The following is a 19877-nucleotide window of genomic DNA, read 5'->3' as shown; positions in this document are numbered from 1 at the left end:
GACCGCCTACTGTTTCCCGAGCGGCCATTTAAACCCGAACAAAACGCTCCCATTGAATAAAATGCATCGTCTTGGTCCTTCCTGATTCGTATATTTATTACAAGGTGTTCAACTAGATTACTCTGTAGAGACATGTACAACAACACTATATATGGATTTCCTGTGAAAACGTGAACGGGATAATGCAATAAGGCTTGTAGTTGGCAAGCTGAAATACTATACACAAGCTTGAAGGTATGAAATGATGTGTGCAAGGAAAATCCGATATTTGGTATACAGAGAGATTTTTTCTTTTTTTTGCATGCATGTATTAAGCACTGCTAGGTAAACTTCCAGTCAAACCACCAGGTAGGGTAAGATTGGCTAATGCAGAGCTCTGTAAAATGAACAAGTTAGATCAGGGTCCTTTCTCATATCCATGCCAACCAACAACTTACATCCAAGGGACAAGGGAAACTGGTCTTCTCCGGTAGAGTGATGGTGATGGGAATCACGCCGACCTTGAGCGTCAATGCGAGGTCATAGGTGATGGTAATGTCTTGCTTTGCTCCACCTGTCAGACCACATTTGGTAGCAATATCTAACAACATGGAAGAATCTGTGCCTTGTGTTGAATCATAAATAATGGTGAATGGGAAGGTGATATTGGTGATTCCCTTGCCGTTGATATGAACATCGTTCAACTCTCCTCCTCCAACCGACTTTGCGATATTAGGGTAATAGGCCTACGAAGAAAAAAAAGGTCGGGGGAGGTAAGTGACCGTGAAATAAAATAGCTTGGCTGGCCTATATAAATAGCATCTATTTATATATGTCTATCCAGCCCCATATTTATGAACACTTACAGTTGCTTTGATAGAACTAAAGGTAGGTGCCTCAAAGTTGGGGTTATCGATGCCTATCATCAAGTTTGCCGAAATATTGAACGCTGTTGCCGAGGAGGTGAACGACTCGTTTTCAATACCGTTGAATGAAATCTAAATCAAAGCCCGATATATTAGCCGGTTGTTTCAAAACAGAGGCTAAAATAACAACCCACCAAACCGTACCTGTGGCATATGGAAGGTGCCTACCAGCACTCCAATGGTAATACCCAAGGCGATAAGGATGATCAAACAACCACACGACATCCATCGTGCCCACAGTGGACAGCAAGTACAACATCCGCAGCACATCAAATCCAAACATGTCCGCTTCTTCCTTTCTCGTGGAATTTGTCCAAAATCCTCTTCGTCCGAGTCATACCCGGGATGGGCTGTCAGCTTCAAATCCGACATGGAATCTCTAGGACCTCTCCATCCACCATAGGAGTTATCGTCGGCCAGGGACACTCTACTTTGGTATGGAGGAGCAAATGATTTTTCAACAGAAGGGGCAGATGGGACGTCTCGAAGTGGGTATGAATCATAGTCGCTAGTGTGAGCAGGAGGAGGAGGTGGCCGAGATCTCGGTGGAGCGTAATAATCGTCGTGTTCAAACACTGACATTGAAGAAATAGAAGAGAGGAAAGAAAGCGATTATAGAAAAACGACCTCTTTTTAAAATAAATACTCGGGGTCATCCTTTTGGCACAGCCTGTTTTCCAAAGTCAGCCCAAACCAAATGAAATCATGTGACTCTTATGGGCTGCGTTGGCCATCCCATCCCAAATGATCTCATTGCTTTGCTTTACTTTGCTTTACTTCCTCTTCTCCTCTTTCTTCATGTCTCCTCTTGCTCACCTGCAATTTCCCATCCACTTTCCAGTGGCTAATCCATATTCTCTAAGTAAGTGCAATCTACCACGCTCACTTCTTGCCACAGGCGCTTATCATTAAACCTCCTTTATGCAGTCGTCGGAACATTTTTGATTCACGCAACATCCATAGCCACCCATGCTGGAATCCCTGGAAAATACTGGTCTTCCGCTATGGCGCAAGACAAGAAGTCTCCCAACTGGGTAGATCAATCCGAGTTCAAACGTAATCAAGGTGTCTTTTTGCTGCTGGAGCTAGCATTTGGCTTTATTCAGGTAGGCTGGGTTGGTGTGGGTTGCAGAGGATAAAATAAGTGCTGAACTGTGGGTCTCTTAGACATACATGACGTCGACGTTGGTTAATTTGACTCGAGTCAATTCTTGGAACCATTGTTGGCAGCTGGGATTATTCTTATGGCTCGGCTACGTCACTCCTGAAGTGTATCGTTCGTTTGTCTGGGAGAACCGTCCTCGAAATCTGTGCACCATCAAACTTGCACAAGGGTTTGTTCACACCGTTGTGTTGACCAGTGTTTTGTTCGCCATGAGCACTCGATGAATAAGGTCTCTTTGAAAGCTGTCAACTTTGATGCACCTCCTATTTTTCTGTTATTTCCTCTTTTTAATACTTACCATTCTGCTTATTATCTTTTTTTTTTTTCTTTCAAAATCGTGTACACACACACCATTCGGGATTTTCACATAAAAATGAAGCGACAGCCACCTATGGTTTTTTTCTCCCGCGACACAATATAAAATTGGGTTTGCGTTGTAGTGACATTTTGGTTTATTCAAGCAAGAAGGGTCTATGTAGTCCTTGCTCAGGGTGGGCCGTTATAAATTGTTTAGTAGAGTTGCTTCTCGTCTATTTACTGTGGTGGTTGACCACCGCCCATTTGTTGCATCTTCTCTCCAACCTTGGCATTAACGTCGAAGAATTTAGCGACACATCGGTCGATGCAGACGGATTCTCCCTGTGACAAGTCATTCTGCTGGTACTCTGTTGAAATGCACTTTGAGTAGCATGAGTCGACGATTCTGGATAGAGAAGAGTTGAGTTGAAGGGACTTTGGTTGCGCGGGGGCACCGAGATTCAACTTACCTGTTGAAAAGATCAGTGACCATGTCGAGCTCTTGCTCGGCCATAGCAATGTTTTGTGGGTTGACAGATTGCTGCGCTTGGAATCCTCCTCCGAACATGGACATTTTGTATAGACAAGTGGAAGAATCACTGAACACAACAGCCGACGCAACGTTTTGGTCGAAAATTTTGTGACAGCTTCTCGCCCTGTCTAAATGCCTTGGGTCACGTGGACGGAACTCCCTTCCCTCCCCTAGACGAAATATCCATTACAAACTGCGTGCATTGACAACGTTTTCTATGAGTTGGCCTTTTATCCGTGGCTAGAATTGACTTCAAGCTTCTATAGACGCTGGTACTTTTGTTGGTAGGGAGTCTGGGAGCGAGATTTGGCTATCACGTGTATGATTGGGCGGCCTTTTTATTCAATTGCAGCTGATTGGCTGGCTGGCTCAACCTTCAGATTTAAAAACGGTATTGTCAGCAAGAACAGACCTCTTTGGTATGGAGCTGCTGAAGAAATACGAAGACTTTCTCATAAGTAATGCATCGCAAATTACCAGCATTGAGGGTACTTTGCGGTCCATTACTTATTTCTTACCTGGTATGTTTTAGAATCCATGTTGTCAAAATGTCCCACCCGTTACCCCACATTTCTCTTACACCTTGCTAGGTCGATTTCACGACGCCGAGTTTGCTTCTCAAGCCTGTAAGTATTCGTCTGTTTGGCTCGATGGTTGGACTGTATAAACCTAACCTTTTGTTCCCACTGCTAGTATTTGCCGGTCTGAATGTCCTTGGTCTATACCATGACTCCATCTTGAGGAAAGCTGCGCTATCTCAGGGAAAGCCCGCGGAAGAGACAGACGGGTCGCCTTTCAACAAGTACAAGGCATACTGGTTTTCCAAGTCCCCGATGCACAAGAAAATATCATTAATTTTGTCCCTTATCTCCTACACACAAGTTGTCTTGGAAATGGCTGTGAGCAAAAAGCTTGGAAAGCGGGCCCAGTGGCGATTAGTGTTTGGTGTTGAGTTGTTCAAGTAAGTTTTGTCAATGAATCTCGTCGGATGTCAAGCAAAACATACTGAATGGTTTATTTTACAGGGCGGCGTTGAGAATGACCTTATTGCAATTGACCAACAACCGTATGCTCCTCAGCCCTAATCATCTCCAGCGTGATGTTGACCCTGCTACACTCGGTCACCCACCTGCTGCTGCACAACAGCCCGAAGCAAAGACGTGGATAGGAAAGAAGACTGGCTTGAGACATCCTCTCATGCAGGCCACGATTGATATAAATGGAGCAGCCAAACAAGCTGCCAGTGGCTTCACCCTGGATCAGAAATACAATGATGTGACTGACTTCCTCATGTCTAAAGTTCTGACTCCAGAGAAATTGAGAAAGCCAGAGGACACTGTCAGTATGCTTAATGGTCTTGGCAGACTTGGTGAAATGCTGTATATCTTGCGTCCATTGATCTATGGTAAGTGCCATGAAAGCTGTACAGCTCAATTGTTCTTTGCCAACTCACTCTGTTTGTCTTACAGTTCTTGCCATCTTCAAATTTGGACGGTACTCATGGCGACCTTGGCTGATTTCCCTCGCTGTGGAGTCAGCTTCACAGGCAGCTGTTAGCCGATCGTTCACTTCTCCTTATGGATCGACCAAGAGTACTATGTCAGCCTTGGAAAAGGCAGAACTCAGCCGAAGATACCATCAAATGTGGTTTAATTTGTTGAGAGGACGATTCTATGAACAATTTACCAGGTATGCAACGTCTATGTGGGGTGTTTGTGATATCTTCCATTCTTTTTAACGTGTATTTCTCCTTAGGCCAAGACTTGAAAAGTTCTGCGTAGCAACGCAAGACCGATTCCTAATTTCTATTATCGCTGGAGTGATTCGTGATTATCAACCGCTGTGGGAGAAGGTGTACTTCTATACCTCCAGCTCCTAAAAAATTTATTATTTTTTTGTCTTCCCTCATCTGCCCTCTTGTACATTTTGAATTTTTCTCCCATTCTTCTTTCAAACATAACAGAGCTACTCATTGCATCTATATGATAACTGCTTCACGACCGGTCTTGGTGGCCGCTGCTCTGTCTGTCATCTTACTTGTGTCATGGCTGGTTTCCACCTCGTCTACGCAAGTCAATTGGTACACTTGTCATGACACCAACAGCAAAGTTGACACAGCTAACAAAGCTATGGATGGGTCTCTAGCACGACCTGTCAACAACTTCAATTACTTTGATATGAATCAATTGAATGCATCGGCACAAGATACCCATTACAATCAACATGTCTTGATTCTAACTCCATTCAAAGAGGCGGCACGTCACATTGAGCGGTACTTTGAGAATGTCAACAGCTTGACGTACCCCCATCATCTCATCTCCCTTGGATTCCTGGTCTCTGATTCCCAGGATGGCACTATTGAGAAGCTGCAGCAACATGCACAAGATGTCAGCAAGCAGCAGGAGCCATGGCAACGGTTCAATCGGATATCGATTTTCCAAAAGGATTTCGATTTTGTGTTATCTGAAGAGGACCGTCATGACTATGATGTCCAGATCAAGCGTCGTGAAATCATGTCCAAAAGCCGTAACTACCTCTTGGCCTCTGCGTTGACTGAAGACATTGCCTGGGTGCTTTGGCTGGATGGCGATGTGATAGAGTATCCAGCCACCTTGATAGAGGACCTGACCAGTATGGATAAGGACGTCATTGTGCCTAATTGCTGGTGGCACTCGTACAACGAAGAAGGTGGCTACGATAAGAACAACTGGCAAGAAACGAATGAAAGCTGGGCCTTTCAATCTACCCTTAAGCCCACCGATGTCTTGGTGGAAGGTACGTATGTCGGAGTCAGAGTTAATAGAATCCCAGTCAGTGGACTGACCCTCGCTTCGCTTAATAGGCTATGAAGATGTCGTTCTCACCCGTCGCAAACTCATGATCGATAACCGTTACCCTGACGGCATTACCGATCTAATGCACACCATCCCTTTGGACGGCGTGGGTGGCACTTGCACCCTAGTCAAAGCTCAAGTTCATCGTGATGGTGCCATTTTCCCCCCTTTCCCATTTCAACACCAGGTCGAAACGGAAGGCTTGGCCAAGATGGTCAAGGCATTGGGTTACGAAGTGTGGGGTTTACCAAATTACTTGATCTTCCATATCATTTAGGCTGGAAGGAAGGGGGTTGATCTCCACGCGCTTTATTTTTAAATTAATCTTTTTTTATCAGCAATAAAAAAAAATCTCTCTACGCATAACTTGGTTGCGACCTTGGATTAAGAATGTCTATACTCCTTTGCCCCTGACTCCGTTGAGTGTCAGGTCAGGCTGTGGAACAGATAAGCTTGTGGTCAGTCGGTGTTACCTCCAAGGCTGTACAGAATCTTCTTTTATTACGGGTGTCTAGTTTAAACAGGGTGCGTGAGCGAATTGGTAAGGATGCTAAACTATAGAATCCCTCTCACTCAATTCCTAGCTGCAATATCCGTCGCCATCTTGAAAGTGCCAATCAAAGCTCCCAGCTGAACTTTTTCAGTGGCTCCACACGACAACCGGTATCTATGGAGAAGAACACGTGAGCAGATTGGACAGAAAAGAAGGCATGATAAACGTGAGCTTACTCGATGTCAGCAACAGCGGCTAGTAGGTATACAGTGGCATGGGTGGGCACCTCGAGCATTTCAAAGTAAAAAATTAATTCAGATATGATATCTTGCAAAGCCAAGCCGTTTTCTCGCTTCAACTTGTCCACCGCTATAAAAAATAAGGGTCAGATCATCTTGTCGCTTGCTGGCCGGGACTGAATGGATACTCACTTGAATAGGCTGTGGTGAAATCATCGTTCATCATGGTATCCATGATACGTTGAATATCCTTTGGATGCGGATGCCCTGTGCAAGTATAAATAGCGGTATCGTCTATACGATCAAACGCTGCATGGCACGCCTGTAATATATTCAGCGCACGACGCATATCACCGTTCGACAACCTCAACAAAGCTTCCTTGCCATCCTGTGTGATATTAACACTAGAGGAGAACACGCCGTTAAATATGATATATGGATATATACCGTCTAAAGCCCATGCTTACTTTTCTTCTTGGATGATGTGGTCTAATCGTGCTTCGACCTGATCCATCTCAAGTGGAGCAAACCGGAACCGTGTGCATCGAGATTGGATGGCGGGAATGATTTTGCTCACATAATTGCAAATGATACAAAACCGAACGTTTTTCGTATACTTTTCGATCACTGGGTTGGGAGCATTGGGTCAATGTATGCGGCTAGGTCGCTGCATAGCAATATGAATGACTTACCTCGACGAAGAGCTGCCTGTGCGGCAGATGTCATGGAGTCAGCTTCATCCAAGACGATTAATTTGAAGCCAGAACTTGGGGAGATGGAAGTAAGCATAAGGAAACAAGAGGACGGCCAATGCAGCAACCCTCCAGGGCCAAGTCCCCGGAACTCACCTAAATATTTTACGGGTGCTAGCAAAGTTTTTGATTTGCTCTCGCACCACGTCTATACCACGATCATCAGACGCATTGAGCTAAACAAAACGCAGATGAGTATAGGTCTTTATGAAGGACAAGGCATAACCTGACCGAGCTCACCTCCAAAACCATGGATTTATGATTTGGGCCGTATAGCTTTCGAGCACAAGCAAGAATCGTGGACGTCTTTCCTGTTCCTGGTGGACCGTAGAACAACAAGTGTGGAAGGCGATTGGCGTCTATGAAGGTCTCGACTGATTCCGGAGGTCAAAAAACATGAACCAAACGGTATGGTGAGACAGGTCAACAAGGACTATACTCACTCGTCGATGTGATATCCTCATGCGAAACGAGATCCTCGAGTTTTTCAGGCCGATATTTCTCCACCCTGCATTCCACGTTCGATTAATGAATACCCAGTAATGGCATGGTCAGGTCATGGCCTACACGTCGTTCAAGCGAGAAACTTACCATGGCAGATTGTCTTTGTCTCCTGGCATCAATTGCTTTCCTTTGCCCTTGTTACCTGCAAGGGGAGAGCTGCTGTCAATGTCCATGGTCGCCATTATACGTGAGGGTATGTTCTGATCAAAACGCGCAGAGGTCCGTCGCGGTTCGTCACGTTTAATCCAGTTCCCAAAAAATAATTTTTTTGGGACGTTTTGGCCACGACACAACGATGTCTGTCACAATTTTCAGAAAAAAAGTCATTGAACAGCGTTCGTCCGTCATAAAGTTACTATGTTATATTATTTACCTTCTGCTCTACCTTACGCTATATACACTGAATTTCAATTCATAATATGATTGGTAACTACATGATCAAACGACTGCTCCATAGTGGGCTCACTAACAATTTGAAAGTCTTCCAAATGCCAGCTACCATCCACACACATAATCGACACAAAGTGACATAGTCGAATGGTATCTTGAAAGATTGTAGACTGATCGTTTACAGATAATGCAGCGCTTACGAGTGATTCTAGATGAAAGCTTAAGCCGTAACCAGCGTCTCGTGCGTTACTCATGAATACCCCGCAATCAGCAAGCTGGTCTGACGTGACTCTAGGAGCCCATAGGTTTCCGTGACCCCTACCACGTTCTAAATATCCTCCAGTATTCCTGGCCAAAGTCTTGGAAATATAGTCAGGGTACTGTCGGCTGACTGCTAATAGGAAGAGCAATGATATCCGCCATCCGTCTCCAGGCTGTACTCCACTGTTGATTCTTTGAGAGTCCGTCATGCCTATGCTGAACTCTTTTCTTTTCAAAAGATTGGATTCTCTTCCAAGAATGCTCTTAACAGGAGTCGACGTACTCCCCTTTCGGCCTTTATATATGTGTGCCCAGTATCCCAGCCTGATTTTGGCAGAGCTAGTCAAGATCAAACTAGTTCGCGTTTTAGCAATCACCTTGCTGAGGACATCGTTGTAGGAACCCAAAGCGAGGAACTTTTCGTACACGTCGTTGGCCATGGAGGGTCGGCCTTCTGAGAGGGTGAAAGCGGCTTCTTTCATTTGATTCGACCATCGTTTACCAAATGCCTGTAGATAGTTTACCTCAACTTGATTCAGCTTCAATAGAGTGGGGTTCCGACATTCCTTATATGCAGTATAGACGAGAATATCTTCCATGGAATCCGTGTAGCTGTCCGTTTCAGCAAAGACGACGAGTAAGCCTGCTGCGTATCGGACATCCTCAGGTGCTTTATGGTCGCTGACTTCCGTTGTGGTTTGAATATCACTGGACCACACGATGTCTCGACCATTTCGTAGTAGCCATATGCATTCCTTGCCTTTAGACGATATAGTGGGTTGGTCATCGGTCTGAACTAAAAGGAGTAGCTTATTCCGTATGGATTCCACAATGTCTATAGCATGGCTAGACGGTGTGACGACGGGCGTTGCGACGCGGATATTTTCTATGGCCTTTGCGATATTCTGTATAACGTGTACCTCAACGTCATATGCCTCGTTAGGGTTTTCTTTGCTGTTCTTGCCTAGCGGTAGCATTTTCAACTGTAGACAGCGCTGCTTGGAGCAATTGACTGATTCCCCATAGGTTTGCAACTGGAGACCCTCACTCTGCGAGACGGATCTGATAATCTGCCACGTGACTTTTAAGACTGATGAGATGGATGTGGTTTCATAGACATGGCCAGTGGTAGACGAAACGTAGTTTGTAGTCAATTAAAGTCAATTTGAAATAGGACGACCACTTTGCGCAAGGTGCTTTAATCCAATACCATAAAAACCATGGATATTTATCCAGGCAAACATGTCTCCCTGATATAGCTAATCTGACATATGAACGAGAAGGTAGCCATTTATATGATAGGATCGCAATGGATCGGTAGCAAATTGGCATGCATATCATTTCATACTTATGGATCGTCATTATGAATTTTGATTTCAGGGCAGGCACTTTTTAGCAGTATAGGCGCTTTACCATACATCGATGGAGGAGAGCAAGCAACGTTCTGAGCCGTATCTCGGTTAAGCCATGTCCACCTTTATCTTACTGTGCCCACAAGAACAGGCACATGATCATATTGCGTGAGTCAGCCGTTGCTCAACACTTGCAGCAGCACTGCATTCAATGAAAAGGAAGTGGGCCATGCCTGTGAGAATGAGGCCTCCATATAAGGATCCCATATCTCTCTTTATGTAAAGGCACCACCTGACTCATGTTGTAAGCGGAAACATAGCTTGAAGGACATGGCAATGGAGTCCGTGTGCTCTAGAGAGGATGAGGATGGAGCAATGTATGAGCAAGAGCATGGTGGTCTTTGTGACTAGGAAGGTCTAGAAGAGTTCTTTAAAGTGGTGCGTGGGTAGGTTTTGCGCCATGGTGAGCTAAAAGGGTTGGTGCCCGCCAATATTTTTTTTCCTTTAATTTTTTCCCTTGGCTTCGAGGCCATAGCTTATTCATCCCCACACAACCAACCTTGGTTTGCAGAATGGCGACAGAAACCGACTTTGCTCGAACAGCATGCTTACAGTGTAGGCAAATTAAGGTCAGGTGCGACAAGCTAGCCAATCAGTCTCGCTGCTCCCGATGCCTTCGGTTAAATTTCCAATGCGAATTCAGACCGCATGCTCGAGGTCGTAAGCCAAAGAGTGCCAACACTCGACACCTTCCTTCACGACGAGACCACTACAATCATTCCAACGACGACCGGTCCTCTGGAGCCGACTCATATGAAGCCAATGACGGGGATGTGGCAGGCGGTACGTTATCCCTGCAGGCCGAACTAAACCCAAGCTCTATATCATGGACCACGGTGCATACTGAAGATGGGTGTGGAAAACCCAATCCACTTTCCAAGCGTTCCATTGCTGTTGCTTCCAGCTATAATGAAAATGCTCTGACCGAAGGCGTGATCGTCGACTCTGAAGCCAGGCGACTATTTGAATTGTAAGCAGTGTGGGGGTGGGGGGTGACACAAATAATTTATGGGCCTAACTTCTTTGCCGCGGACAGCTTCTTTAGAGAGCTCAATACCATGATTGCTCTCTTTGACCCTCACCTTCATACCATTCCCTACACCATGAAGAACTATCCATTGGTGTTCTCGTGCATCATTGCTGTTTCCGCCAAGTTCAGTCGACCTGACCTATTCCCCGCCTGCAGCGATATATGTAATCGATTGATGTGCTTGGCGGCTGTAGAGGATTTGTGCAATTTGGATCATGTTCAATCCTTGTCTATACTTTCCTTCTGGAAGGAGTCAAGTGATACCACGGATTGGCGCAAGATAGGTCGATCCATTCGCATGGCCTTTGAATTGAATGTGCATACAGCGCATATGAAGGCCACCAACTCAAGTGATGAGATTGTCAACCGAGAACTTATGAACCGACAGCGAACATGGATGCAGCTGTGTTGTTTCGATGCCGTCTTTTACAACTCTATTAATTTTCCCCACACAAGACCCGAAATGATACCGCCAGAATGTCGAATAGACCCTATCGTGTGGTACAACTCACACCTGGAATGGTCTCTTCCCGGAGATGCACGTCTGGCTTGTTCGCTGGAATTGGATGGCGTACGAAGAGATATCAAGCTATTGAAGGATGTCATGGCCATCTCCACCACACCGGGAACTGTCAACATTCTTATTCGAGCAGCCCAATCGAGATTGAAATCGTTTCGAAATCGATGGATGAATGAAAAGAGTAAGCAAGACGTGGGTTTTTGCTGCGCGTACTGTTTTGATAGTAGAGACTGACGTTTTTTTTTTTTGTTCAATTTCCTGCAGCTGTATTACCTCTGGACGAATGCACTTCAGCGCAGACGGGTTATCATTTGGAGATCTATAGTTTAAAAGTCAACGAAGTGGTTTGGCAATACCAACAGAAAACAAACGCGCCTTTGGATGATCAGAAAGTGACGTTCGCAAGCTGTGTCTACGATGCCACCACCATCCTTCGCATGCTTGTGGATCGAGTGGCCACGCAGAGTTGTTTACGAGCCTCGCAGGATTGGACTTTCTTGGGTGCCGCGTATGCAGGAAAGTGGCTCAACCTTCGACGAGACCATATTGATGAGCTCACTCTCCGGGAGGTGGTGGGTGTGTTTAATGAGGTGATCAGTGTGTGCTCGACGGAGACGCGTTCGGATGATGAACCGTCAGCCTACCTTGCCCGTTTCTTCCAAGCCATGCTTGCCTTACTGAAGGAAACAGGCAGCATTCAACGAAGTAATGACATATCCGTCCCTTCCAATTCTCTCATACCCAATGGACAGCCGGCTGTACCAGGACAGGAAATGGGCTCCATGGATGTATCCCGAAGTGACCTTTTACCAGTGTCATACGCTCCCATCAAACTTGTGGATCTCAATACCATTGCTAACCTCCAAGACCATCACAATCCAAACACCACCGCTTCGTTTATTGACTTGTTTGTTCAAGACGCCGAATACTGGGATTCCATGTTTTCGAACTGGCATACTATTTGATGTATATATTTATATATTCTTTCTCGGCCTCAAGAGGAAGAAAAAACAAATTAAGAAGATAAACAAGTTGGTGTCCTCCTCCATCGTAATACTCTTTCCCCTCCTCTCGTTCCTCATTTCCATCCTGTTTAAAGAAGTTTGGGTTGGATCTGTACAAGTAAAATTTAACATTCTTGATATTGTACTCATTTGTATGCCATGATATATTTGAATATAGTAGTTGATTGATCTGTATGTGTTGAAGGGATGGAACTGTGTTACAGAGTTGCTGTTGGGTTTGCCTTGGACTGTCGCAGTTCAATTCCAGCGTGGCCGGTACAGAAGGAAAAGCGGACTCTTGGAAGTTTGTCTGCCTGCCCTTGTTAACATACCCTTACCATAACACCAATGGTTTCACTGTTCCTCGTCCCATGTTGTTTTTTGTTTACTGCTTGAACGGCGTATTCTTGAAGTGATTATTTATACGCCGAATCTGAGCCTAGGAATCGGTCTTGGTAACTCGGCTTTGTCCATCTTCTTTCTATCCGAATGGTGAGTTGTTTACGTAACAATGGTTGTACCATCTTTGTGAAGGTGATTATGGCAAAGTGTGGGGAACAATCTGTGGGGTATCCGATCCGATATCCCAATTGAAGCTGTCAACCATTGGCAAGTCGGTGTACCGGTCATTTTTTAATGACCGGTACACCGACTTGACTGGGAAGCCACGCATGGTAAAACAAAGGGAAAAAATAGACTTTGCACAACCTCAGTCACTTTGCTGGACGGACAGTAAGGGTGGTAAGGAAATTGCGACTGTGTGTTGAGCGTATCCCGGGTTCGCTTTCATGAGGTGTAGAGCTGGGCTTCCTGGCTCCCCAGGAACGAAATTGGCCGCTTTGTTTGACCGTGTGGCCACGAGGTGTGATCTGCTTGTGGGAGAAGTCAGGCACAATGGGCAAGTTCCTTGAATAGAATACCCGGTGGAATATCTCGCAACACTAAATTCTTTAAAACTCTAGTAGCCAACTCTAGTGAGAAAAAGGTTGGTTTAGCAGTGTACAAATCAAAGCAGCTAGAGTTACCCTATATATCAGTACTCACCTGCAGAGCCTTTTTCTCATGGACCTATACTTTCTATCCTTCTAAATGAAGAACAACGTCACCACATCTGTGCTGCGCGTTGGCATCATTGGCACAGGAGAGGTGGCGCAAACCGTCCATCTCCCAACGCTGCAGCTTTGCAGCCACCTCTACCGCGTCACCGCATTATGTGATGTGTCGGCTACGGCGCTATCTCACTGTGCAGCCAAGTTCAACATTGCAAAAACATACACTGACCATCGGCAACTGATCAATCAAGACGATGTGGACCTTGTGATGATCCTTAATAGCGACGAATATCACGCTTCCATGGCCGTGGAGGCAGCTGACGCAGGCAAGCATGTTTTTATCGAGAAACCCATGGCCCTCACTGAGTCGGATGCCGACGCTGTTATCGCCGCTGAGAAACGAAATGGCGTGGTCATCATGGTCGGATACATGCGACGATATGCTTTTGCAGTGAAACCGTTGTCTGATATCCTCCATGGCATGAAGACAATTCACTATGCGCGGGTCCGAGATATCATTGGCCACAACCGGTTCTTTGTTGACCAATCGGGCACTTTCCCAATCAAAGTCAAAGATGTTCCTGAAGACAAAGTGAGCGATCTGTTGGCTCAGGGCAAGCGCATGGCTCAAGAAGCTCTTGGAGAGCACCGAGCAAGCGACCCCGTCAATGTCAAGTCGTACCGTTTACTGGCCGGCCTTAGTTCACACGATCTCAGTCTGATGCGGGAGCTTTTCGGTGGTCCGCCCCTCCAGTGTCTAGCGGCAGGTCGCACTCCGACAGGCGATTTTATGCATGCTCTATTTCAATACCCTCAAGGATTCAACGTCATGTACGAGGTCGGCATAGACAATGTGCCGATGTTTGACGCCGGTATCGAGATATTTGGAGACACAAAGCGGGTTCAAATCACTTACGACACGCCATACATCAAGGGTCTGCCTATCAAGGTCACCATCCAAGAAGACGACGGCCAAGGTGGCTTCAAGGAAACGGTGCTTCGACCCAGCTACAAAGACCCGTATACGCTAGAACTCGAAGCGCTGCATAACGCCATCATTGGCAAAGAGCCGCTGAAAACAACCCCAGCGGATGCTAAGCAAGACTTGGACATTTTTCGACAGATTATGGACAAGTTAGCTCCACCGTCACGAGAGATTCTACATTTTTCAGATATTCAATAAATTGGTTGTGTACCCATCTAGTCACTTTTTCTTTGTTTTTAAAATGAACTGTACGCGTTTTTTTTTACTGACAATCATTTTATAGTATATACGAGGGGAGGAGATGTTCGTTACATATCCAGCTCAGCATTTATTGTGCTAGGGATGCGGGAAACTCGTATCCACCTTGCTTTCTGAACTCATCCATAAGCTGAAATGACAATGTGTTACTATATGGCCTTAGGCGCAACGTGAAGCATTCATGCACACTCACCTCCATGGACATGATGGACTCAGAAACCGTCATCCTCTCGCACTCCTTCAAGCCATCGCGCAGGCAACGGGCAACCGCATCAGCTTCCCAGTGATAGCCATTTCCTGGAATAGCAAACTCCTTGACAGTCTCCTCGCCGTTATCAAGTCGGATGATGTACTTTTCGGGACGAGGTGCTGGTCTAGGCACAATGATTTCTCCCTTTGTACCTTGAATACGAGCTGTACAATCAGCTGGTGATTCCACGACGAGGTTGCAAGTCACTGCGGAAAAAGAAAATATAATGTTAGGCTGGTCACATCCATAAGGCGAAGTGTATCCGCACTAACGTTATCAAATGACACACTTACAGTTAGCACGGGCGGTCATTTTGGGGAAATCCAAAACAACGGTAGTGAAAATATCCACTCCTGTCTCTGGATGCAACTGCATACTGCTGCTCACGGCAGTGGGGGGAGAAAGCTTGTTATCCGGGTGATGAAAAAGTGTCATCAAGCCCTAGGGTGGGATAAAGTCAGTGACCACCTTCAATACCATGTTGTGAATCCCGAAATGCACTCACCCAGGTCAAAGGATATGGGCCAAGGTCAAGAATGGCACCGCCAGCCAAGTCAGGGTTCAAAAGACGATGAGTGAGCGGGACACCTAACAAACAATGTCGAAGCCAGTCAATATACATCAAGTCTTTATACCCTCTCCATCCCGTAAAGAATCTTTTCTCCAATACTCACGTCCAACACCCTTGATACTAAAGTCAGCATTCACTTGATGAATGTCGCCAAGCACCTTTGTTTCGTGGATATCCTTTTGCAAAGCATACATCAACGGGAAAAATCTAGTCCACACGGCTGGAACACATTGCATTAGTCCCCTTGTACTCCAGCTAAAATCCCCCCACCAGCCAAAATTTTACCTTCCATGAAGAAAAGACCATTAGCCTGAGCAAGGGCGGCCAACTCTTTCATTTGACCAGCATTGATGGTAGAAGGCTTCTCACAGAGAACGTGCTTTTTGGCTTCCAAGGCAGCCTTAGCGCTGAAGTAATGGTCGTTATGTGGTGTACCAATGTACACACAATCAACATCCTCCCTAGCGTACACAGCATCATATCCCTCCACTGCCTCGACGGGTAAGTCACAGTATCCAGCCTTCTGGGCAAACCCTCCTTCCGGACAATAATCCCTGATGAAGGCTTCGGCCTTTGCCTTTGTTCGTGAATCAACTGCCACCACAGCGTGTGCGACATCCTTGACGTCACGGGTACTTGGGTCCATAGCAAGGTCCTAACAGGAACATGGTGTCAATGGAAAAGGGGAACGCTGAGGTGGGGGGAAGGTCAGGATAGACTTACATGGACAAACTGTTCAGAAATCCAGCCGGCACCAATGATGGCCCAGCGAACGACAAAGGGAGTAGTAGTGTTCATAGCGTGAGTGTTCTGTAGATCGAATAGAAGCTGGAAACCGTGAAACTGTGGCAAAGTAATAGAGGTGAGTTTGAAACGGGACACGCAAGCTAGGCCGGTATTGGGACCAACTCACTATAAGGTTTCCGTTGTTTCCTATCACCGATATTCTCAGAGCGACGGGTTTCGGGCAAGGATTGACAGTCAGTGTAAAAGAAAGCAGTCCACCGGTGAATTAGGGTCAGCCAAGAAACGGGACTTCTGCGGGAGTGAGTGGGAGAAGGTCGGCTGGGCAATTAAAGAAGCTCATCGGCGATTAAAATGGGAACAAGTAGAGTAGATACCCCATGGGCAATAAATACAACCTCCACATGCCCAAAAACCCATTTGTCCACCCTTCTCTTTCAACAGACTTGAAAAAAAACTACTCATGACTCGGTCTATTGTTGATATCGAAGCCATTGCCGGCAAGCTCACGCTGGATGAGAAGATCCAACTCCTTGCAGGCATGGACCTGTGGAGAACCTTCCAGTTCCCTGAGAAGGGTCTTCCCTATATTAAAGTCACGGATGGTCCTAATGGTGCTCGTGGTGGAGCCGATGTCCTCGATTCTGTCGTCACAGCTGCTCTTTTCCCGGCTCCTGCCAGTGTTGGTGCCACTTGGGATGTTGAAATGGCCGAATTGATGGGCAAAGGTATTGCTCAGGACAGTCGCAGCAAGAAGGCCCATGTCAGCTTGGCCCCTACTATCAACATTCAACGCGATCCAAGAGGAGGAAGATCTTTTGAAAGTTACTCTGAAGATCCCATTCTGTCTGGTGACATTGGTGCAGCATGGATTACTGGATGCCAAGGTCAAGGTGTGCTAGCTACCCCTAAGCATTTTGTTGCCAACGAGGTTAGTATTGATCGATCCAGCTCAGGGTAGTAGAAAATTCATTGACAGCGTGTACCTTTTTTTTTTTTTTTGTTGCTGTTGGGATTCTAGTGCGAGACCAATCGACGCAGTGTTTCATCCGAAGTCGAAGAAGCTCCTCTTCGTGAAATCTATCTTCGACCTTTCCAGCGTGTGCTTCGCAACCTTCGTCAAAAGGGTTTGGATGCACCTGGCTGTATCATGACTTCTTATAACCGTCTGAATGGCATTTCATGCTCCGAAGATGAGCGACTGTTGAAGGGTATTCTGAGAGAAGAATGGGGTTTCGACGGTCTCGTCATGAGTGACTGGTAAGTGGTTGTAAGCACAAAGTGGATATTAGCCTTCATGATGTCTGATCCGCTGTTGCATAGGTTTGGAACTTACTCTGTTAAAGGTATTAAGGCCGGTATGGATCTTGAAATGCCTGGTCCAACTCTGCATCGTTCTGTTGAACAAGTGCATGAAGCCATCAAAGCTGGTGAAGTGACTGAAGCAGATGTCAATGATCGTGTCCGTAGAGTCCTGGAACTGGTGTCTAAGGTCGAACAAAGATTGTTGACTAACGACCCTCCTTTGGACTTCTGTGCCTCTCCCGAGGATGAGAACGAGGTCGGCCTTCAAAATGAAGAAATCAGCTCCAGCATTCGTAAGATCGCCACAGAAGGTATGGTGGTCCTTAGAAACAAGGATAACCTATTGCCATTGGAGCCAACCAAGGCTGGCGGCCAAAAGAAGTTTGCATTCATCGGTCATCCCGCTATTGAGGCTATCCAATCTGGCGGTGGCTCTGCAAAGTAAGCTTGAACCAAATTTTTATTTTTGCTAGTGCATGCGCCCCCACCCCAGTCACTCATGCAACTTTCCTTCTAGCTTGACTGCCCAATACAAGACAACCCCTCTTGATGGATTCAAGGACGTTTTGAAGGAATTGGGTAGTGCTGCTGATGATGTTGAAATCGTCTACACTGAAGGATGTCAGCTCCACACCACTCCTCCTCCCCCTACTGGCGAAATCCTTGGTAACGAGACTGTCAAGTTTGAATGGTACAGCGGTGTGAGCGAGATCGGAGAAAACGACGTACCATTCCTTGTCACTGAATTGGAAAAGCCATCCTGGAACCCCGGCACAGCACTGCCAGAAGGCATCCAGGTCCCTTGTGCCATACGCGTCAAGTATAGCTTGACCCCCAAGTCCACTGGACTTCATACCCTTAGTTTGCAAGCATTTGGAAAGGCCACCATCAAGGTTGGTGAGGAGACTTGGAATTACAGCTCGGAGGAAAATCCCATGGAGTACTTCGTTGCCATGGACCAAAACCGTCGCAACAAGCAATTCCAGCTCGAAGGAGAAAAGGCAACTCCGGTGGTTGTGGACTATACTACCTTTATCATTGACGATGCAGATGCCATTGAACGCTTCATGGCCTTCAGAATGGGCTTTGACGAGTACTATGACGATGAAAAGAAGAGGAACGAAGCTGTTGAAGCGGCCAAGAACGCTGATGTTGCCATTGTCTTCACTGCCACAGGTGCTGAATACGAATCAGAAGGTTACGACAGAGAGGACATCCATCTTCCTCGTCTCCAGAACGAATTGGTTGCCGCCGTTGCTGCTGCTCAACCTAACACTGTGGTGGTTAACTTGACCGGATCGGCTGTCTACATGCCTTGGGTTGACGATGTTTCTGCTGTTCTTCAAGCCTGGTTCCCTGGTCAAGAATGCGGTAGATCCATCGCTGATGCTTTGCTTGGTCTTGGTTCGGGTGGTGGTCCCAGTGGCCGTATCCCCAGCGTCTGGCCCAAGAGCATTCAGGATCACCCAAGCTATGGCAACTTCCCTGGACACTTCGAGAGCGAAGAACGCGGCCATGATGTTGTTTACTACAAGGAAGGACTGTTTGCTGGTCACAAATGGTACGAGGAGAAGCAAATCGAGCCTCTGTTCTGGCTCGGTTACGGTCTCAGCTACACCACCTGGGAACGTGAACTGGTCTCCGTTGAAGGCGCATTATCTCCTGAAGGCGGTAAGGTGACTGTTAATGTTCGTGTTCAAAACACTGGAAGCCGAGTAGGCAAGGATGTTATCCAGATCTATGTCAAGCCCACTGATGCTGCTGGACGGCCAAAGAGAGCCTTGGTAGCCTTTGTCAAGGTGACAGTGCAAGCTGGAGAATCCACCACGGTTTCTTTAGTATTGGATCAAGAAGCAGTTTCTTACTGGGAGCAGGGCCAGAACGGTCATTGGAAGGTTGACCAGGGTGATTATGAGGTATGTTTTGTAACTGGTTCAAAAATGATAAGTCTGGCATTTTGATTAATTCACCTATGTTCGTTCACAGATCGTGCTTGCCACTAGCGCCAGCCCTAACGATGAAGTCGCTTCAAAGACCATCACTGTTGATCAAGAATGGACTTGGAACGGTATTGGTTTGGAGAAATAAGTTACCCATTATACATATAACTATAATAAATGAATACTTTGATACGCAACGGTGTTAACGTGGTGGATGTGCTTGAAACGCGATATTTGCGATTTGTGTTAAATAAAAAAAAAAAGTATCAAATAGTATTTTCTACATAGATTATTTGTATTGCAAGAGGAGCCAATTTTATCATTGAATTTCAGCTTGAACGTAGAGCGCAATATTATGAGACGGTGGAGAAAATTCACCATGGTCACCGACGATCCACGTGACTTCTAAAAAAATGGACTGCTGCCTTCAACTT

At 46.1% G+C, this 19877-nt stretch overlaps 11 protein-coding genes across 11 annotated transcripts; 6 read left to right on the top strand and 5 right to left on the bottom strand.

Annotated features, from left to right (window-relative positions):
* Positions 1–272: 272 nt before the first annotated feature.
* K450DRAFT_254034 (uncharacterized protein) lies at positions 273–1782 on the bottom strand. The gene is made up of 3 exons (XM_051591136.1): positions 1050–1782; positions 846–977; positions 273–725 (listed from the first exon to the last, which is right to left on the bottom strand). Exons 1-3 carry the CDS (start codon positions 1485–1487, stop codon positions 411–413), a joined length of 885 nt encoding a protein of 294 aa, XP_051442032.1. The 5' UTR covers positions 1488–1782; the 3' UTR covers positions 273–410.
* Positions 1539–2449, top strand: K450DRAFT_254031 (uncharacterized protein). The gene is made up of 3 exons (XM_051591135.1): positions 1539–1767; positions 1833–2011; positions 2073–2449. The coding sequence occupies exons 1-3, from the start codon at positions 1650–1652 to the stop codon at positions 2292–2294; spliced, it is 519 nt and encodes a 172-aa protein (XP_051442031.1). The 5' UTR covers positions 1539–1649; the 3' UTR covers positions 2295–2449.
* A 164-nt stretch (positions 2450–2613) lies between these two features.
* K450DRAFT_191804 (uncharacterized protein) lies at positions 2614–2984 on the bottom strand (the record flags this gene model as incomplete). Its single annotated transcript, XM_051584460.1, has 2 exons — positions 2838–2984; positions 2614–2773 (listed from the first exon to the last, which is right to left on the bottom strand). Coding segments are annotated over exons 1-2 (264 nt in total), but the record flags the coding sequence as incomplete, so codon positions are not given.
* A 311-nt stretch (positions 2985–3295) lies between these two features.
* K450DRAFT_254027 (uncharacterized protein) lies at positions 3296–5013 on the top strand. Its single transcript, XM_051591134.1, has 6 exons — positions 3296–3420; positions 3490–3525; positions 3593–3860; positions 3925–4304; positions 4369–4588; positions 4655–5013. Exons 1-6 carry the CDS (start codon positions 3321–3323, stop codon positions 4776–4778), a joined length of 1128 nt encoding a protein of 375 aa, XP_051442029.1. The 5' UTR covers positions 3296–3320; the 3' UTR covers positions 4779–5013.
* Positions 4631–6027, top strand: K450DRAFT_254025 (uncharacterized protein). Its single transcript, XM_051591133.1, has one exon. The coding sequence runs from the start codon at positions 4882–4884 to the stop codon at positions 5746–5748; it is 867 nt and encodes a 288-aa protein (XP_051442028.1). The 5' UTR covers positions 4631–4881; the 3' UTR covers positions 5749–6027.
* On the bottom strand, positions 6028–8004 carry K450DRAFT_254021 (uncharacterized protein). Its single transcript, XM_051591132.1, has 9 exons — positions 7809–8004; positions 7661–7725; positions 7458–7591; positions 7314–7393; positions 7158–7231; positions 6933–7092; positions 6658–6869; positions 6463–6595; positions 6028–6400 (listed from the first exon to the last, which is right to left on the bottom strand). Exons 1-9 carry the CDS (start codon positions 7901–7903, stop codon positions 6307–6309), a joined length of 1047 nt encoding a protein of 348 aa, XP_051442027.1. The 5' UTR covers positions 7904–8004; the 3' UTR covers positions 6028–6306.
* Positions 8005–8056: 52 nt separating this feature from the next.
* Positions 8057–9412, bottom strand: K450DRAFT_254020 (uncharacterized protein). Its single transcript, XM_051591131.1, has one exon. It carries the CDS (start codon positions 9347–9349, stop codon positions 8129–8131), a length of 1221 nt encoding a protein of 406 aa, XP_051442026.1. The 5' UTR covers positions 9350–9412; the 3' UTR covers positions 8057–8128.
* Positions 9413–10246: 834 nt separating this feature from the next.
* K450DRAFT_254018 (uncharacterized protein) lies at positions 10247–12533 on the top strand. Its single transcript, XM_051591130.1, has 3 exons — positions 10247–10754; positions 10821–11515; positions 11599–12533. The coding sequence occupies exons 1-3, from the start codon at positions 10297–10299 to the stop codon at positions 12297–12299; spliced, it is 1854 nt and encodes a 617-aa protein (XP_051442025.1). The 5' UTR covers positions 10247–10296; the 3' UTR covers positions 12300–12533.
* An 894-nt stretch (positions 12534–13427) lies between these two features.
* On the top strand, positions 13428–14573 carry K450DRAFT_266515 (uncharacterized protein; the record flags this gene model as incomplete). Its single annotated transcript, XM_051592813.1, has 1 exon — positions 13428–14573. The coding sequence occupies one exon, from the start codon at positions 13428–13430 to the stop codon at positions 14571–14573; it is 1146 nt and encodes a 381-aa protein (XP_051442024.1).
* A 12-nt stretch (positions 14574–14585) lies between these two features.
* On the bottom strand, positions 14586–16491 carry K450DRAFT_254014 (uncharacterized protein). The gene is made up of 8 exons (XM_051591129.1): positions 16368–16491; positions 16178–16297; positions 15740–16109; positions 15558–15674; positions 15389–15471; positions 15177–15324; positions 14827–15089; positions 14586–14763 (listed from the first exon to the last, which is right to left on the bottom strand). Exons 2-8 carry the CDS (start codon positions 16250–16252, stop codon positions 14704–14706), a joined length of 1116 nt encoding a protein of 371 aa, XP_051442023.1. The 5' UTR covers positions 16253–16297; positions 16368–16491; the 3' UTR covers positions 14586–14703.
* Positions 16492–16661: 170 nt separating this feature from the next.
* K450DRAFT_178421 (uncharacterized protein) lies at positions 16662–19464 on the top strand (the record flags this gene model as incomplete). The annotated part of the gene is made up of 4 exons (XM_051584293.1): positions 16662–17129; positions 17220–17458; positions 17522–17944; positions 18021–19464. The coding sequence occupies 4 exons, from the start codon at positions 16662–16664 to the stop codon at positions 19462–19464; spliced, it is 2574 nt and encodes an 857-aa protein (XP_051442022.1).
* Positions 19465–19877: the final 413 nt, after the last annotated feature.

The sequence above is a fragment of the Umbelopsis ramanniana genome (genome assembly GCF_025399195.1).
Source record: "Umbelopsis ramanniana AG unplaced genomic scaffold K450scaffold_55, whole genome shotgun sequence".
Taxonomy (NCBI): domain Eukaryota; kingdom Fungi; phylum Mucoromycota; class Umbelopsidomycetes; order Umbelopsidales; family Umbelopsidaceae; genus Umbelopsis; species Umbelopsis ramanniana.
The sequence above is the reverse complement of the archived record's forward strand: the minus strand, read 5'-3'. Positions and strand labels throughout refer to the sequence as shown.

Coding starts and splice junctions, on each gene's coding strand:
- K450DRAFT_254034 (XM_051591136.1), bottom strand. CDS start 1,487: ATGTCAGTGTTTGAACACGACGATTATTACGCTCCACCGAGATCTCGG. Junction 978..1,049: donor GCACCTTCCATATGCCACAG/GTACGGTTTGGT, acceptor GCTTTGATTTAG/ATTTCATTCAACGGTATTGA. Junction 726..845: donor TTAGTTCTATCAAAGCAACT/GTAAGTGTTCAT, acceptor TTTTCTTCGTAG/GCCTATTACCCTAATATCGC.
- K450DRAFT_254031 (XM_051591135.1), top strand. CDS start 1,650: ATGATCTCATTGCTTTGCTTTACTTTGCTTTACTTCCTCTTCTCCTCT. Junction 1,768..1,832: donor GGCTAATCCATATTCTCTAA/GTAAGTGCAATC, acceptor TCCTTTATGCAG/TCGTCGGAACATTTTTGATT. Junction 2,012..2,072: donor TAGCATTTGGCTTTATTCAG/GTAGGCTGGGTT, acceptor TGGGTCTCTTAG/ACATACATGACGTCGACGTT.
- K450DRAFT_254027 (XM_051591134.1), top strand. CDS start 3,321: ATGGAGCTGCTGAAGAAATACGAAGACTTTCTCATAAGTAATGCATCG. Junction 3,526..3,592: donor CGAGTTTGCTTCTCAAGCCT/GTAAGTATTCGT, acceptor TCCCACTGCTAG/TATTTGCCGGTCTGAATGTC. Junction 4,305..4,368: donor CTTGCGTCCATTGATCTATG/GTAAGTGCCATG, acceptor TTTGTCTTACAG/TTCTTGCCATCTTCAAATTT.
- K450DRAFT_254025 (XM_051591133.1), top strand. CDS start 4,882: ATGATAACTGCTTCACGACCGGTCTTGGTGGCCGCTGCTCTGTCTGTC.
- K450DRAFT_254021 (XM_051591132.1), bottom strand. CDS start 7,903: ATGGCGACCATGGACATTGACAGCAGCTCTCCCCTTGCAGGTAACAAG. Junction 7,726..7,808: donor GACAAAGACAATCTGCCATG/GTAAGTTTCTCG, acceptor CGTGGAATGCAG/GGTGGAGAAATATCGGCCTG. Junction 6,401..6,462: donor GCCGCTGTTGCTGACATCGA/GTAAGCTCACGT, acceptor TCTTCTCCATAG/ATACCGGTTGTCGTGTGGAG.
- K450DRAFT_254020 (XM_051591131.1), bottom strand. CDS start 9,349: ATGCTACCGCTAGGCAAGAACAGCAAAGAAAACCCTAACGAGGCATAT.
- K450DRAFT_254018 (XM_051591130.1), top strand. CDS start 10,297: ATGGCGACAGAAACCGACTTTGCTCGAACAGCATGCTTACAGTGTAGG. Junction 10,755..10,820: donor GCCAGGCGACTATTTGAATT/GTAAGCAGTGTG, acceptor TGCCGCGGACAG/CTTCTTTAGAGAGCTCAATA. Junction 11,516..11,598: donor TCGATGGATGAATGAAAAGA/GTAAGCAAGACG, acceptor AATTTCCTGCAG/CTGTATTACCTCTGGACGAA.
- K450DRAFT_254014 (XM_051591129.1), bottom strand. CDS start 16,252: ATGAACACTACTACTCCCTTTGTCGTTCGCTGGGCCATCATTGGTGCC. Junction 16,110..16,177: donor TTTCTGAACAGTTTGTCCAT/GTAAGTCTATCC, acceptor TGTTCCTGTTAG/GACCTTGCTATGGACCCAAG. Junction 15,325..15,388: donor GCCCATATCCTTTGACCTGG/GTGAGTGCATTT, acceptor ATCCCACCCTAG/GGCTTGATGACACTTTTTCA.